The sequence below is a fragment of the Engraulis encrasicolus genome, chromosome 15 (assembly GCF_034702125.1).
Source record: "Engraulis encrasicolus isolate BLACKSEA-1 chromosome 15, IST_EnEncr_1.0, whole genome shotgun sequence".
NCBI classification, from domain to species: Eukaryota; Metazoa; Chordata; class Actinopteri; order Clupeiformes; family Engraulidae; genus Engraulis; species Engraulis encrasicolus.
In genome coordinates, this window is record NC_085871.1 from 44,218,713 (window position 1) to 44,234,207 (window position 15,495).

Sequence of the window (15,495 nt, forward strand, 5' to 3'; positions counted from 1 at the left end):
GGGCATATACCCATCTTGAAAACGAGCAAGCTGGATCTTCTGGATCGGTCATCCTGTGTCAGCCTGCCATTTAGAGAGACGAAGCGTGAAAGAGGAAGCAATGTTCTGCGTGAAACTTTAAAGGTGACATATTAAACCCCTTCATTCACCAGTTAGAATTGGTCTATGGGTTACACAGAACATGTTCATGAAGTTATTTGCACCAAATCATCCAAACCTAGAAGTTTCACCAGCTCCATTTCTTCTCAGCGCCAGTCACTGCTACATTGAGCCGTTCTGAGTGATCTGGTGCTAGCCACGCCCCGTCTTGGACGCAGCCAGCGCATCCAGCTAGCTGCCACCATAGAAATACGGTAACACGAAGGACGCCCGCCTGCTACTACCACCTCAAATCGCTATTGCTGCTGTCAACAGAGTACAGACCCGTAATCCAACTTTATGTCACATATCAACACAGATGTCGAACAAGAGGAGGAACAACCTAGATCACCAAACGCAGTTTCCGAATGGTTAGTTGACTTTGTAGCCTAAAATGTTACTATGTTAGGCCTACTACTAAAAAGAATACTTCCTTGTTACAGCATCTCTGAGCTCTTCACCAGGCATGCTAGTCAGTTGCAGTAAAAGTAAGTAAAGTAAGTAAGTAAAAGTAGCGTTTGTATCGTCCTGTATCATTGCTGATTATTAGGCTACTAATTTGACAATAAGATTACATCTCTCCTTCTGTTTTTGAAGTGTATGTAAACGTTAACAGTGGCTTTCGTAACAGGTCTTGGCCAGGCGATTTATACCGGTTCATAGGCTATCATAATGGCATGATGGAACTGGAAGCTGCCGAAAGAAAAATAGAATGCATATTTGCAAAGCAACTTTAGAAATTATGCTAGGCCTACTGTGACAATACAAACGCCTTTAGATAAAGGTGGAGAGTTGGTGAAGGACATCAGCATAGAACATACTATGCTGGAGGAAACCATTTAGTTTGTTTTTGTTTCTCCTTTATATGCGATACAACAGAGCTATGCCAACTACAGATGACAGCTAAATGCTTGGAGGTCCCACGGTTACCTATTTATTTTCTCTACATTTAGGGCTAACATATGTCTCTTAGTTATAGGTTGGTAAAGCTGTCCAAAGTAAAACAATATGTAAACAAACACCTGCCATAGTTTCCTTCAGACTCTGGTCTTCAGTAATCTTCTGAGCAAAATGCCTGATTCGGCACTGACTGGGTCAAATTTGGGTTGTTCCTTTTTTTCTCCCTCCTCAGTAGGTACAATGGAATAACTAGTGTATGCAATATATTGTACTAATGTTGTACTTACACCATAAATGAAGGCTACTTCTTCTTAGGCTACCTCTTGTAACAGGGCCACCTTTTGGTCCACAGCATGCTTTGCTTACGCCACTCACTGTATTTACATCATACCAACTACCTTACAGGTCACAAGCCGCATGGAACAGTTGGAGGGTGCACATCCTGGGTATTATCCAGTGTGTCTCAATGTTTGTAGCTACAGGGCATGGGCTGCTACGGCTACAAAAGGTATGTTCACTTCTTGCTTTTATTTTTCAATCTGGCAAATGTATGGCAACTACACATTTTCACATATCGGTAAAGACCATACACCAATGACATGGAAGAATGCCTCATGATTGGCATCTTGTTATGCATGGCTTATCTACAAATGCAAAAACAAACTGACCCAACACATGTAGAGTAGAGTAGAGTAACTTTAGTGATCCTTGGGGGAAATCAAGGCGAGAAGTGGCTTACATAAATAAATATACACACAACTAATGCCCACTTTGATATTTCAAGACATGTAACACAGGTAATAGTTGGGGGAGGAAAATGAAGACTACAGAAAAAAAGACCATTGTGCAAATACTTATTCTGTGAGTTGAGGTAGACAAGAAATTAACATGACCAAGAATGAGTTTTGATAGATCAGTCTATGATATAGCATTGTGATGTGGGTTTGATAACTAGGTCATAAATAATAAACTTTTCCAAAAAAAAAAAAAAAAAAATCCTGGTATGGAGCATAAAGGTAAGGTGCATGAAGACATTCTGCAAAAAGTAAAGTGATAATAAAGCAGTGCAGTAAAAAAGTAAAAAGGAGTAATGCTCAGTAAACACACACACACATGCATACAAGCCAAGACGTTTCCCTGTACAGGTACCATACTCAAGGCATCTCACAGTCTTTCTTTGTGATAAGCAGGGGGGAACTGTTGCATGCATGAATAAAGGGAGGATATACTGTGCTTTGGGCAGTCCAGTCCCCAATGACAATGTCCTTTTTAGTGTTCTGTGTGTTATATATTTTTTTCAAAATCACAAATACAGGTAAGCTGTACATTTCCATCTGTTACAGATATCTGTAAGGAACTCCTGAGATGCAGGATAAGGGCAATCGTGTCGTCTTGTGTGATCCTGTGTGTCCGTCAGGAGTTCCTGCCCCTGCACCTGCCCCTGCCTCCTCTGGCCCTGGCCCTGGCCCTGCCCCTACCCCTACCCCTGCCCCTGCCCCTACCCCTTCCCCCTGCCACCGCCCCTGCCTCCTCTTCCCATGCCTCCTCTGCAGCTGCCTCCTCTTCCCATGTCTCATCTGCCGCTGCCGCTGCCTCCTCTCCCGCTGCCCTTGGATCCGCCACTGCATCCGCCGCTGCCCCTGCCTGCCCTGGGTTGAAGCGGGAAACGTAGCTGGCGATCACCGCCTCCTTCTCAGGATGATCAATGTCTGCAGACAGGTCTGGGGGGATGCGAATTTTCAGCATTGTTTCCCTGTAAGGTGTCGGGTCATCGAAGACAGGTCCCATGATGAGGCTGATCAAGTCTTCTACATATCCTGTACAACAAAGATCAATTACAACAGTTCTGTCATTATGTAAATTGTGTCATGTCAGGCATTTAATGTCCCATTTCCATTTTATTTTCATGTTTATTGAGCAATACTATGCAAAGTGTACATTTTGTATGTAAATATGCAGTTCAGATTACATCTGTTATATAAATAAAAGTAGTTCAACTTACCAAATGTTGCCTCAGTTTTTATGGGCTTCACTCTGGCCTCTCCCTTCATGGCCTTGGGGTAATGCATGCGGTAGAGGGGCTCCCCAGAGGATGCGGTGGCCTGGTCTCGTCCAGTGTTCTCGTTGTAGTGTAGAGCTGCCAGGTAAAGCCTTGTAAAATAAAGAGACTCTCAAACATGAACATTTTGGTATTTATGCAATACAAATAATCCAGAATCCATGCACTGAACATTTCCTTTACCTGCAGAGCATCCCAAGGAATGGAAACACTACACTCTTTGGAGCAAACTGTAAGATGACGCTGTGGAAGGACTCGAGCGATGAGGTCTGATGGTGAGGGCTAAGCTTCGCAATGTCATTGAGGAGTCTTGTCTTCATGGCCATCTTCTCCAGCTCATAAAACGCTTGAGTTCCTAAACAGACAAAAACAATGATTTACAAAGCTGCGACCAACATATGACGGTTGCACAATCTACAGAAACCATTCAATTAAAACAGTAATTCATTTCCAGCCACTATAACCCATGTTTGTAGTGTAGTGTAAGTGAGAAACATACCTGCTCTCAGCCACTTGGACTTGTCACTTGTTTCACGAACAGGATGTAAACAGGCTGGGAATAGGGGGTCATCGTGTGTGTGGACATCACAGACATGATTGAGGAGGGAGGTCCATTTGGCCCGTCTCTCTGGTCCTGTTGTGGATAGAGATGATATAAAACCCGGAGGATCCGGTTGGAGAGCCGGGTAAAGACCTCATCCGAACAGACCGGATGGCTGTCGTGCATTGATCCGCCAAAGGCGGGTCAGATGGCATTTCATTAATATGTCAACAAAATGGCTTTACAGCGCGATAAATTGTGAAACCGGAATATATCCTCTTTAGTTGACTACAACAGCCATTCTCTAATCTCCCTATGCTGTTCAGTCACGAAAACTCACTGAGTAAAACTGAACCAACTCCCGCCTCGTCATTCATCGAGCCTGTTTGATCCGTCCAGCCTGTTGTGGCCAATTGAGTCGCGGATCCCCGCTCCCTATGTGTGTGCTTCTGACTCTGTTGAGCTCTACATTTCTAAATGTTAACAGTGCTCTGCCAACGCTTTAACATCTCACTCTGTAGGCTACTCTTAGGGAAATTATAGTCTAGACGTGACTCTACTATCACTCACTGCGTTACAGCCTACAGTTTTTAAACCCACTGCTGTCACTCCCCTCGTCCGAGTCACTCAGCAGCGGCGCCCTCGGCGACTCTGTGAGACGAATCCTGACTGAGTTGTTGGTAGCAGCGAATCCCCTACGGATCGGATCAACGCTTAAGTTTCGTTTTTGCCACGAGTGTGCGAGTCGCAAGGCAACTCGGCAGCAGAAGCGAGTGGTCATCTGTTGCTCGCATCCTGACTGTCCCTGCTCAGCTAGACTTCTGCTCCCAAATATTTGACTTTTAGTCTTCTTAAATACAAACACACACATTATTTATTGCAAAATCAGGAACATGCCGTTTCACTGCTGCCAAAGGCTGTTCGAGTTGTGGTTGCATGTTTAGTGAGGAGACCCAGGTGGATCGGATCGCAGCATGAGTTTAGGAACTGTGACATTCATAAAGTGAGTTTTTTGTTGATCAAACTGTCTTACTCTTTGATTTATCAACGTGAATTGATAAATGGAACAACAAAGGCGAGGCGCATAGCTATTTAACGGCAGAAACGTTTTAAAAAATACATTATTATTATTTATTTTTATTTATTTTAAATAAGTGATCCGTGTGATCCGAGTGATCCGTCTAATCCGGATACTCTCCTTGGAATGATCCAATCAACCCGGACGCCTCAAAGATTCGAGTTAAGCACCTCTAGTTGTGGATGTTGCTGCAGTCCAGTAGGTGTGGTTCCTTACGGCTGGTATCCACTTTTTCAGCGGCCGGCAACCCTTTTTTTTGCTGATGCTGTCCAGCTTCTTAGAAATTCCTGATATTTGAATAAGAATGTGTAAATATACTAATTATGACATTATAAATATGACAAAAAAACATCCTGCAAGAGTCAAGACAGACATTTGATTTGACACAAAATCTAAATGCAGATTGTGTATTTTACAACACTGCTTCTCTATTTAGTCAAAAACTAATTTGCTCCTATGCTCTGACCTCCTGAGAACTTGTGACAGTTCAAATAGAAATGTGTGTTTTGCACAAGTGCTGAGTGTCCATTGAAGAGGTTAAACGGGTAAACATGCCATCATAGAAAGCAGGGCTGTCCTAGATCTAATGAGGTAGGTAATTAAACAAGTTCAAGTTCAACTGTAATCCTGCAACCAATTCAGAAATTATAATCCAGTGCCAGATTCCAAATGACCTTGTTTTACCTGTCCAATTGAGCCGGCAAAACTAGGTACTCCATTTGGAAAATGTGGCACTGGACTATAGCTTCTGGATGAAAAAAGTATATGACGCTTGGGATGAGCTACGATTACTGTAAATTTATACTCAGTAACATGTACCTTTCACCACATGCCAAACATCATAGTACTGGGTGATGCCAGATTCCCTCAAGAATTTTTGTATCTGCGGGTGTCTGTCTGTCACTATGCAGTCAAGTGTCACGTTCCGCTCTTTCAACAATTCAAGGCTTCTCTTCAGGCCCTCCAGCTCCATATGGTAGCTTCCTCCTACCTCGTTGCTCTGTGAAAACAATCACATGTGCATGTTCATAAGTAAAAAGGACCAGTCTGGTTAGTGACGTAATTGGCACAATTAAAGAATGTAATGAGTTCCCACTCACCTGTACCAACTGGACATCAATCACAGTGTTTGTGTTCAGATCCATCAACGAGTAGCTACCATATTTCGCAGAGTGGCCTATAAAACATTGATTTACACACAAAATTGTAAAAGTAGTCATCAGATGGCAGGTTATCATAATCAAAATAAAGTGAATTATTCACATACCTGGAGAATCTGCACGCATATCACCACCGACTATGGCCCTTCCCTCCCTGAGGCGCAGCATCATGGCATCCTGACTTTCCTTCCATTTCGTTATAATGGCCGGTTCGATATAAAAACGTGCGTGTCTTCGAAATGTGTCATATTGAAACGTTTGCAAGTGCAAAGCGTTGAAGACCTGAAGGTGCACAGAAATGACAAAGAATGTTGAAAACATTTGCTGAATGCTATCTGAAGCATGACAATACATGTATAGTTATGTGCTTTATTCAGCAATTGTAAACAAATGTACCTACCCTTTTCATTTTGAAAAATGATGCTCCACTGAGATAGATCGCAGCAGAGAGCTGAATGTTGCCGGCTGGTGTGTTTTTGAGGAGTGGTTGACTGTTCCAAGTCCGCTGAGACTCACAATTGGTGCACTGCTGCGACACAGAGATGAATGTCCCCAGTCGCCTGGTTTGAATGGTGCATGGATGCTTGCAGTCAGGGCATACCTCAAAAAGCTCCATAATGCAGGTCTCATAAACAATAAACTTGTTAACGTTGGGGATTGGAGTGGAAGCCAATTCTCTGTAAATAAATGCAAGACATGATATAAGACAATGTATAGACACAAAAACATGCACACGGAAAAATACATGTTATCAATAACAATAATAATCCTTGTGAAATGTAAACAATAATTTCAGTTGATTACACAGCACTTTTTCAGTAACCCAAGGTCAGCTTAGAGAAATGATTGACCAACATAAACATAATAATACTCACGAAATGTCTGACGACGCAGTCACATCTAGGACAGACTTTAGTGGATCATAAGTGCTATCCAGGTCTTCAGGCGCAGCTGGTGAAGAGCTGCCCTCCAGAGCAGGCTCATCCTCCTCTTCTAGCTCCTGCTGGCGAGGGGTCTTCACAGGGGTTGAGCTGAAGGGGAGTGGCTGCTCAGTGAGGGGTTTTGCAGATGGACCAGAGCCTGAACAGCAGCACAGAGAAGCCTGCACCTCTATAACAGAAATATTTTGTTAGATACAGGCAAATGACGATGAATCTACGACAATACACTAATCACCACAGAATGACATGGCTATGAAAACCACCATTAACATTTCAAAACGCTCAGACAAATTACCTTCACTTTTGAAGTGAGGCCCAAGTGTCCGTCTAGATAGTTGTGTGCCAGAGGTTCTTTTTTTTCTGGTGGGTCCGTTTGACAGGCAACCTCTCTTGTGGGAGGAATCAGGTGTGGCTGGGCTGGGGCCTGAGAGAGGACAAAGACACAGACATTTTGAAAAGTTGCACGAGTGTGAAGTACAACAATTACAGCCTACTCAGCTTGTGTTAAAAGCTTACCATCACAATTAACAGTGCCTACAGATAATTCGTTTTGAAATATTAAAAAAAACCCTCATCAGTAAACAAAGGGGGGTGGGATATTTCTGGGATATATCCAAGAAAATAACCCTTTTATCCATGACAACGTCATGGACAGTGGGTTAGAACACCCAATGCCTCTGAGCATGTAACTTAGAACTACACCGTTTTCTTGTGTGTGCCAGCTCTTGTTTTCCTCTTGTTGGTGTTATGGTACTACTCCGAGACAAATTTCTCCTTAGTGGAGACTAGTAAAGAAATGTATCCTAACCTAGATTCTATCTACAGTCTTATGCACTACTCACACACACAACGGGATAATAGTTACATTCGTTAGAAACGCGAAACATACAATATGGGCACACAGTCATGGGCCACTTCAGATAATAACTTTATCATGTCGACATGGGCCAACCTGAGAGCAATTGTCTTGTTTTTAGGTAGGCTTCATATTTTTGCGCATCAGATTGAATTTGGGCAGAAAGTGGAAGCAGACAGGAATCCTTTATGCACACTTCAAACCAACTTTGTGGCGAAACCGCGTCAAATCGCGATAAACAAAATTGTTATGCGTGCCTGCATGACTGCAACGAGGGCATACCTGTTCTCAAGTTGAACAGTAATGTTGGGCTTTAGGAGACGGGCAGTAAGGTGCCTATACTCCGATGGAGATTTGAATCCTCAGTTTGCGACACAATATAAAGTGAAGTATTTGCCACTTATAATGATCAACACTTCTTGTCTTGTCTGCACGCTCACAAGCGACGTGAATACACTCCGAGAAGCACCCATCATCAATATGTCGACGTCAGACTCCCTAAACTAACGAGAGACTGGCATGTCTGGGAATCTACACTAAAACACGGCACACTAACATTTTATTTGTAGCCTCCGGTACAAGTAGGGCCATTTCAACCACAATTTGAAATCCACTTCTGGATTTTAGAAGCTGGGCTAACTAGCAGGTCCATGAAAACGTCAGCAGCTAGTAGCTTAGCATACCACACCATAGTCTACATTAGCCATACCAATACAGTAGAAAGAGAAGCAAGTTTGAAGAAGTTTGAAGATACTTACAGCTCCTTCATCTGTCGAAACTCTACGGACAGTTGGGACAGCTTGACGGCACATCTCCATCATAGATGAAATTCAGCCATGCAGTTCTTCTGTGATCCGTTGGAAGATGGTGTAAGGATTTGTGTTGTTCCACACAACCAACAACTAAACACTTCTTCGTTTTGCTTGCCATAGCTTGATCCAAGTTAGCGTAATGGCGGACAAGCTGCTAGTGGTATGAAATAAGTGGGAGGGGTTTTCCATAGGTGGACCATGGACGGCATCTACGTCACCGCATCCACTGGGTCTACGTCACAATTCTAGGTGCATTTTAATGGCCGAAAGTACGCAGTATCAAATTTCCTCTGGTGACTCACAGAAAAGGGCTGGATGTTTTTTTTTCGTGCCTGGGGTGTAGGTAAGGCCAATGGAGACCCAAAAATCAGTAGGTAAGCCGAAAAAAGTGATTTTGGTCAATATGTCCCCTTTAAAATCTCTGCGAGGACGTAGGCTATCGTAGGAAATAGCTGATCTCGCAGTGATCTGCGAACATTGTATAAAGAAAACAAAATACCCAAACAAAATTTAGTTGAAAAAAATGCGTTGTAATGTGCAAGTTACTTGCATTGTAACGAGGACATATTACCGTTTTTTCCCCCTGTAATCAGTTACATTACTGCGTTACTCAAAAAGGTAATGCATTACAGTAATTAGTTACTTTTGTAACAAGTTACTCCCAACACTGGTGTGTGTGTGTGTGTGTGTGTGTGAGAGGTTGTATCAGTTTCCTGTCAATGTGTGCACTAGAGGTGTGTCGTTCATGAACGAGCCGGTTCTTTTGAACGGCTCCCTGAAGTGAACGATGGGAACCGGATCACAGCTGGGGGAGCCACTCGACCGTTATTTCGTTCACTTTTCATTCATTTTAAGCACGTGACCTCGACCAGATTAATTAAATTTGGGAAAAAACACAATTGTTTGCCTCAAAGAGAGGCAAAAACGATCTTTAGAAGCAGGAGAATAATCAGTTGTTGTTTGGACAACATTACCTTGAGGAGGAGTCAAAATATTACATTCTTAACACTGAATAAATAATTTAAAAAAGAGCCAAAAGAGCCAGTTTTTTTGAACGGCTCTTTGAAAGGAACGAGCCACTAAGATCCGGATCCCGAAAAAGAGCCATAAATCCCATCTCTAGTGTGCACCCCCTCCCCTCCGTTCACTGTTTCTCTCAGACACACACACACACACACACACACACACACACACACACACACACACACACACACACACACGTACATATGACGTCTCTCATCCAAGACTTATCTCACCCTCAGCACTGTTTGTATCATCTACAGGTGTCATCTATGCCAGTGTGGGAGGAACAGCCATCCTGCCTGGTGACGGTGTGGGGGGTCCTAACTGCTCCTCTGTGGAATGGTATGAGTGGCCATATGGTAGATCCTGGAGGAAGATCTGGCCAGTCGTGCCCCCTGAGCGAGCTGGAAGACTCAGTGTGCTGCCTGACTTTTCCCTCCACATCACCAACATCACCACTGAGGAGGCTCGACATTACACCTGTGGACGTCCCCTGAGTGGTGGGGAGAAATGGTTTCTCCTTATTCTTCTTGACGGTAGGTGTTCAGTTACATCTATGAAATTGTGTGTGTGTGTGTGTGTGTGTGTGTGTGTGTGTGTGTGTGTGTGTGTGTGTGTGTGTGTGTGTGTGTGTATGAATGTGTGAGGGGTTGTATCAGTGTACTGTTAACGTGTGTAACCCCCCCTCCTTCACACACACACACACACATACACACACACACACACACGCACACACGCACACACACACACGCACAAAGACTTACTTACTTACTTACTTACTTAGGCCTTTAAATTCCCATAGGAACATAGGCCATTGACGAAAGTCTTCCATCCTCTCCTGTCTTGGGCCCTCCGCTCCAGTTGTTGCCACGATAGCCCTTCTTCCTTCATTTCCTGCTCGGCAGTTCTTCTCCGGGAGGTTCTTGGTGCTTGCCTCTTTTTGTTTTGCCCTGTGGGTTCCATGTGAGTGCCTGATTGGTTATTGCTTCTTTTCGTCTGAGTGTGTGACCTATCCATTTCCACTTCCTCCTCCTTATTTGATTTTCTATTGGGTCTTGTTTGGTGAGTTCTCACAGGTTGGCATTAGAGATGGTGTTGGGCCAGAAGATACCCAGTAGGTGTCTGAGGCATCTGTTCATGAATGTCTGTAGCAGTGTTAATTTCGTCAGCTTTTTTAAATTTAGTCTTAGTCTTAGTCACAATGACGAAAATCAATTTTAGTCTTAGTCATATTTTCGTCATTGCCATCCCAATTTAGTCTTAGTCTTAGTCTAAGTGACGAAAATCCATTTTAGTCTTTGTCACATTTTAGTCATTTTAGTCATTTTTGTCATTTTAGTCATTTTAGTCATTTTAGTCAACGCTGCTAATAGAACTTTTCCACACATTGATTATCTTTTTAACATATAGATCACACTGTATAGAATAAAACTTCTCCACACACTGCTTCTCTTTTCTCTATTTTATTTATATAACACTTTGCAGAATGAACTTCACACACTAATTCTCTTTTTTAAATAAACCACGCTGTACAGAATAAAAAAAACCTTCTCCACACACAGATTCTCTTTTTTTACATACATCACACTGTACAGAGTAAAAACTTATCCAAACAATGATTCTCTTTTCTTTAAATATATCACACTGTACAGTAAAAATCGTATCCAAACACTGTTTTTTTTATATAGATCACACTGTAGAGTAAAACAAAGTTTCCAAACTCTGATTCTCTTTTTTACATCACACTGTACAGTAAAAAAAAAACATATCAAAACACTGATTCTTTTAAAAATATATCACACTGTACTGTAAAAAAACGTATCCAAACAACGATACTTTTTAAAGTAAATCACACTATATAGTAAAAAAAACGTATCCAAACACTGATTCTTTTTTATATAGATCACTCTGTACAGTAAAAAAATGTTTCCAAACACTGATTCTCTTTTTTACATCATACTGTACAGAGTAAAAAAAAAAAGTATTCAAACACTGATTCTATTTTTTTATATCACCCCTTGGCCCGCTTTACTTTTTCTATCTCCCGACCCTATCCTGACCTGACCATCCAGAGAAAACAGAGTCTATCTCTAGTCAGTTCAGTTTAAGGAAAGCACTTCTCTCCAGTATGTCCTTTGCTCTGTTTCTCTTTCCTCGGCTGAGGTCACCAGTGATACTAAAAACGCGTTCAACAAATGCCTGAGAGGCTGGCATTGCCAGCAGGTCAAGGGCAATTGGTCTCAGGGTTTGATACGCAGTAGGACCCTGTGCATCCCAAAAATGAAATGCACTCTCTTCATTAATGGGCTGAGAAAGCTGCTCCTTGTATTTCCTAATGTCATCCAGAATACTGGGCTTGCTAGGCTTTGGCCGGCTAGTGCCTTTGGATAGGAATCTAAACCTTGGTCGCTTGCCTTGGGATTGGGAAGTTGCTGGTTGTTCTGGTAGCGCTTCTGCTTCATCTGCTTCCTCTCGTACTGCTGGTGGTGAAAGTGTGTGGGAAATGTAAGTCTCTACCTCGGTCACAAGCTCCTGGATTCCTGGATCGTCACTCTCCAGAAGAGCTTCAGCAGCAACAGTGGGGTCCAGGAAGGTGGCAGTGGCAGCAAGTGGTGAAAACTTCTCCCCGTGTGGGTTAAAGAAACACCTATAACATAATGAGAAATGTGAATTAAAAATTAAAGCCCCCATCAGCAACCCAAAGCACTCAGAAGAAGATTCAGATCAAATACATTCACAAAGGCGGAATAAGATTTAAAATGATATCAACCCTTAGAGTTACTGTATTACCATCACAACCCCCCTCCTGCCCCCATAATTCTGCATGCATGCATGTGCCACCCGACACAAGCAGCTGGGCTGGAACTAACACACATTACAGATGCCCAGACACTACGTTACCCACACACACATGCGCACACACACACGCACCCACACAGATTTATGTTCAAATTACAGATGCTCAGGCAGCAGGTGTGTATGTGTGCATTATTCAGTGTATGTGAGCGTACGCGCGCACACACACACACACACACACACACACACACACACACACACACACACACACACACACACACACACACACACACACACACACACACACACACAGAAGGGGGGCATCACCTGAAGCGCTCATCCAGATTGGTCTTCATTTTGTCTGCCAGGAGTTTCAGGTCTCTGTAGGTACTGGTAGCGCTGAACTCCGTAAGATGGACACGCAGGTCCAGGATGGTGGGCACCACCAGCGAGAGTGAGGAGGTGTCACTCTGCAGCGTCTGGGTGTGCTCGGCGAATGGGGCCAGGAGATCTCGCACAGCAGCCAGCTTCTGCCACTCACTGGCTTGGAGGCAGTCCCAGTTCATTTCATCAGCCACCTTAAACACAAATAATAAGGCATGTTACTATAATTATAACAATTCATTTTTGTTTAAATTATCTCTAAATCATAATAGCTGTTTCAGTTGTCGAGTAGTTCATCAGATCATGTTTGCTGTTAATATTTTCTAAAACTTGGAGAGGGAGACTGAGAGCAGTGCTTTGTCTCAAATGTGTAAGCACAGTTATGAAAGTAGCTTATGGCTTTGGGCTTTTTTACATATTGTTTATGAGAAATCTGTAGGATGACTATAAGTCCCTCGATGCCGTTCTTTACAATGTTTGTGGGTACTCCAGGACTGTGTGCATAACTCAGCGTTCAGGCCTGTTACGACCACATCCCTGTTGTATCCATAAACATCATTGAGAAGAGCACCACAGGTCTTATGGCTTAATTAATTTTCACATTACAAATCAAGTCAAACCTTCACAACCGAGTCCTTCACTTGCAGAAGACGGGAAATCATGAGATAGGTGCTTGACCATCTGGTCGGGCAGTCTTTAGTCAAGGTCAACCCGCAGAGGTGGATGAGTTTCTCGAGGGCCACAGATGACTTTCGTAGAGTCCTCACAAACTTGCGGGCTTTGTTCAGGACCCGCTGCACAGTGCCGTCTTTGTTAACTAGGTTGACGACTAACTGCAGTGTGTGCACAGCACACGGTGTCCTCTTCAGTCCTCCATAGCTAGGTAGTGACAGACAAGAGAAAGAGAAAGCAAGTTTAATCATTCATTCCTTATCTAACTTCAATTACAACCAACAAGAGAGCAAGACACTTCTAGTGCACTCAGCCCTGCTTCAAAGAATCATGTTTTAATAAGACACAACCATGATAACCTGAGATTAACAGCCAAACATGGTCAAGTGCTTGTTTTCTAATCATACCGTTGCTCTTCAGCCAGGGATCTTGAATCTTCTTCGTCTACCTCGTCATCTTCCTCAGTGGAGGTGGGCTCGCCCTCATCGTCCTCGCCCTCATCATCTTTGAAGGCTGCAACCATGTTGCTCCCGTTATCCGTGATGAAGGTTAAAACCTTCTCTTTGGGAATGCCCCAGTCCTCCAGGCATGTATCGACCACAACTTTGATGGAATGCGCAGTGTGAGGGTGATCTAGTTCCACTAGCTGCAACATGATGTGAACTGGAGCTTTTTTTAAATTACAAAACAAACAAGCGCTGACAGCCAAAAAGGATGCAGTCAGTCCTTGTTTGGTCCAAATGTCAAGACCAATTGTCAGCTGTCTTGCTGCTGCAACCTGCTCCCTGCATTCCACTTTCTTATCATTGTAGTACTTGTTGATTAAATTGTTAATTTTGGTTTTTTTGGGCATATTAAATCTTTTGTCTGCTTGTCTCATCATCTCTACGAAGTCTTCGTCCTCAACGGTTCTCGCAGGCAGGCCGGAACGCCCAATCCATTTTGCCATCGCGGTTTCCAGTGCTTTCTGCTCTTTGGCGTCGGGCTTGTATGGTAGGGGTGCTCCCAACAGCTCCGCAACCGACTTCCCGTCCTTCCTCAATGCCTGATTTGGCTTCGGTGTCACTGTGTCAGGTATCTAGTTGGGAGGAAGATATTTAAACGGTTAATATCAATAAAACATATTTATTCTATGACAGAGAGACGGACACATACAGACACACACACACACACACACACACACACACACACACACACACACACACACACACACACAAGGGCTTAACATTAACTTTTTTTCACTTGACTGCCCACTGTGGTGATTTTCCCGAGTCACCTGCCATCCAGCTCTTCTACTAACCACACTTTTTTCCCTTTATCTTGACACTGTACATCTAACCTCAGAAGATGAGGTGCTAAAATAAGATAATTGCATTGCTTTCTACATGGAAATAAATCAAGCAAATAGAAACTAAGTAGGCCAACTGAGTTTTTCTTGAACTTGGACACAAACAATTGATACACAAGGGGCAAAGTGTAGAATATAGGCTATTCTGTTATGGCATATCATAGAATAAGCTGGCTGCCAAATTGGCTAGTAGCGACACTGAAATTGTTTCCAGTCACGGCCAAGTTTTACCAGCAATGGGCCGGTTGGCAGGTGCGTCAAGCCCTGACACCCCCTCACACACACGCGCACGCTGGCGGTTACTGGGTAGGGTTGATCATGACTGGCTTTACTATGTACCCAAACACTTTCAACACGCGCAATCAAAGTTCGACTACTTTTCGGTCAGTATGTGTCACTCTCATAGTAGCTAGCTCTGGTCTAGCGAATCTCGAGAAACTATAGTTATATTGTACTCGTCAAAATATTCACTGTAACAAATAGCTGTTTATTTACGGAAATTCTGCAACAGCATTCTACTGATTTTCGAAAAAACAGACATCTACTGTGAAAATATTACTTTGAGTCACATATTGAGCATAAACAGTAAGTACTGCACAATAGCAGTATTCGCCGTTGTGGAAAAAACTAGAGATGCACCGGATCCTGATTTTTAGGATCCTGCCGGATACCAGATCCACTGAATAAGATCCTGCCGGATCCGGAACCGGATACAAAAGGTTTGAAACATATAGTCTACTCGCACACGTGGGCCCTTTTTATTACGTTGGCGCAAACTATTGTTTAG

The 15,495-nt window shown here is 43.1% G+C and overlaps 2 protein-coding genes and 1 long non-coding RNA gene across 3 annotated transcripts; 1 reads left to right on the forward strand and 2 right to left on the reverse strand.

The window, feature by feature from the left end:
- Positions 1 to 161: 161 nt before the first annotated feature.
- LOC134464675 (uncharacterized) lies at positions 162 to 2,497 on the forward strand. The gene is made up of 3 exons (XR_010038013.1): positions 162 to 509; positions 1,444 to 1,546; positions 2,382 to 2,497. It is a non-coding gene; the product is annotated as an uncharacterized LOC134464675 (long non-coding RNA).
- A 47-nt stretch (positions 2,498 to 2,544) lies between these two features.
- Positions 2,545 to 7,458, reverse strand: LOC134464290 (uncharacterized; the record flags this gene model as incomplete). The annotated part of the gene is made up of 11 exons (XM_063217759.1): positions 7,113 to 7,458; positions 6,752 to 6,986; positions 6,277 to 6,553; positions 5,984 to 6,158; positions 5,817 to 5,893; positions 5,536 to 5,716; positions 4,887 to 5,003; positions 3,597 to 3,731; positions 3,281 to 3,452; positions 3,041 to 3,189; positions 2,545 to 2,855 (listed from the first exon to the last, which is right to left on the reverse strand). Coding segments are annotated over exons 3-11 (1,533 nt in total), but the record flags the coding sequence as incomplete, so codon positions are not given.
- A 4,048-nt stretch (positions 7,459 to 11,506) lies between these two features.
- LOC134464291 (zinc finger BED domain-containing protein 4-like) lies at positions 11,507 to 14,112 on the reverse strand. Its single transcript, XM_063217760.1, has 4 exons — positions 13,768 to 14,112; positions 13,309 to 13,567; positions 12,632 to 12,882; positions 11,507 to 12,155 (listed from the first exon to the last, which is right to left on the reverse strand). Exons 1-4 carry the CDS (start codon positions 14,013 to 14,015, stop codon positions 11,603 to 11,605), a joined length of 1,311 nt encoding a protein of 436 aa, XP_063073830.1. The 5' UTR covers positions 14,016 to 14,112; the 3' UTR covers positions 11,507 to 11,602.
- Between the last annotated feature and the right edge of the window lie 1,383 nt (positions 14,113 to 15,495).

What these genes read in the sequence shown, in the direction of transcription:
- LOC134464291 (XM_063217760.1), bottom strand. Translation starts at nt 14,015, where the DNA reads ATGTTGCAGCTAGTGGAACTAGATCACCCTCACACTGCGCATTCCATC. An exon ending in TGAAGGACTCGGTTGTGAAG is followed by an intron (nt 12,883 to 13,308) that starts GTTTGACTTGAT and finishes TTTGTGTTTAAG; the next exon opens with GTGGCTGATGAAATGAACTG. An exon ending in AATCTGGATGAGCGCTTCAG is followed by an intron (nt 12,156 to 12,631) that starts GTGATGCCCCCC and finishes ATTATGTTATAG; the next exon opens with GTGTTTCTTTAACCCACACG.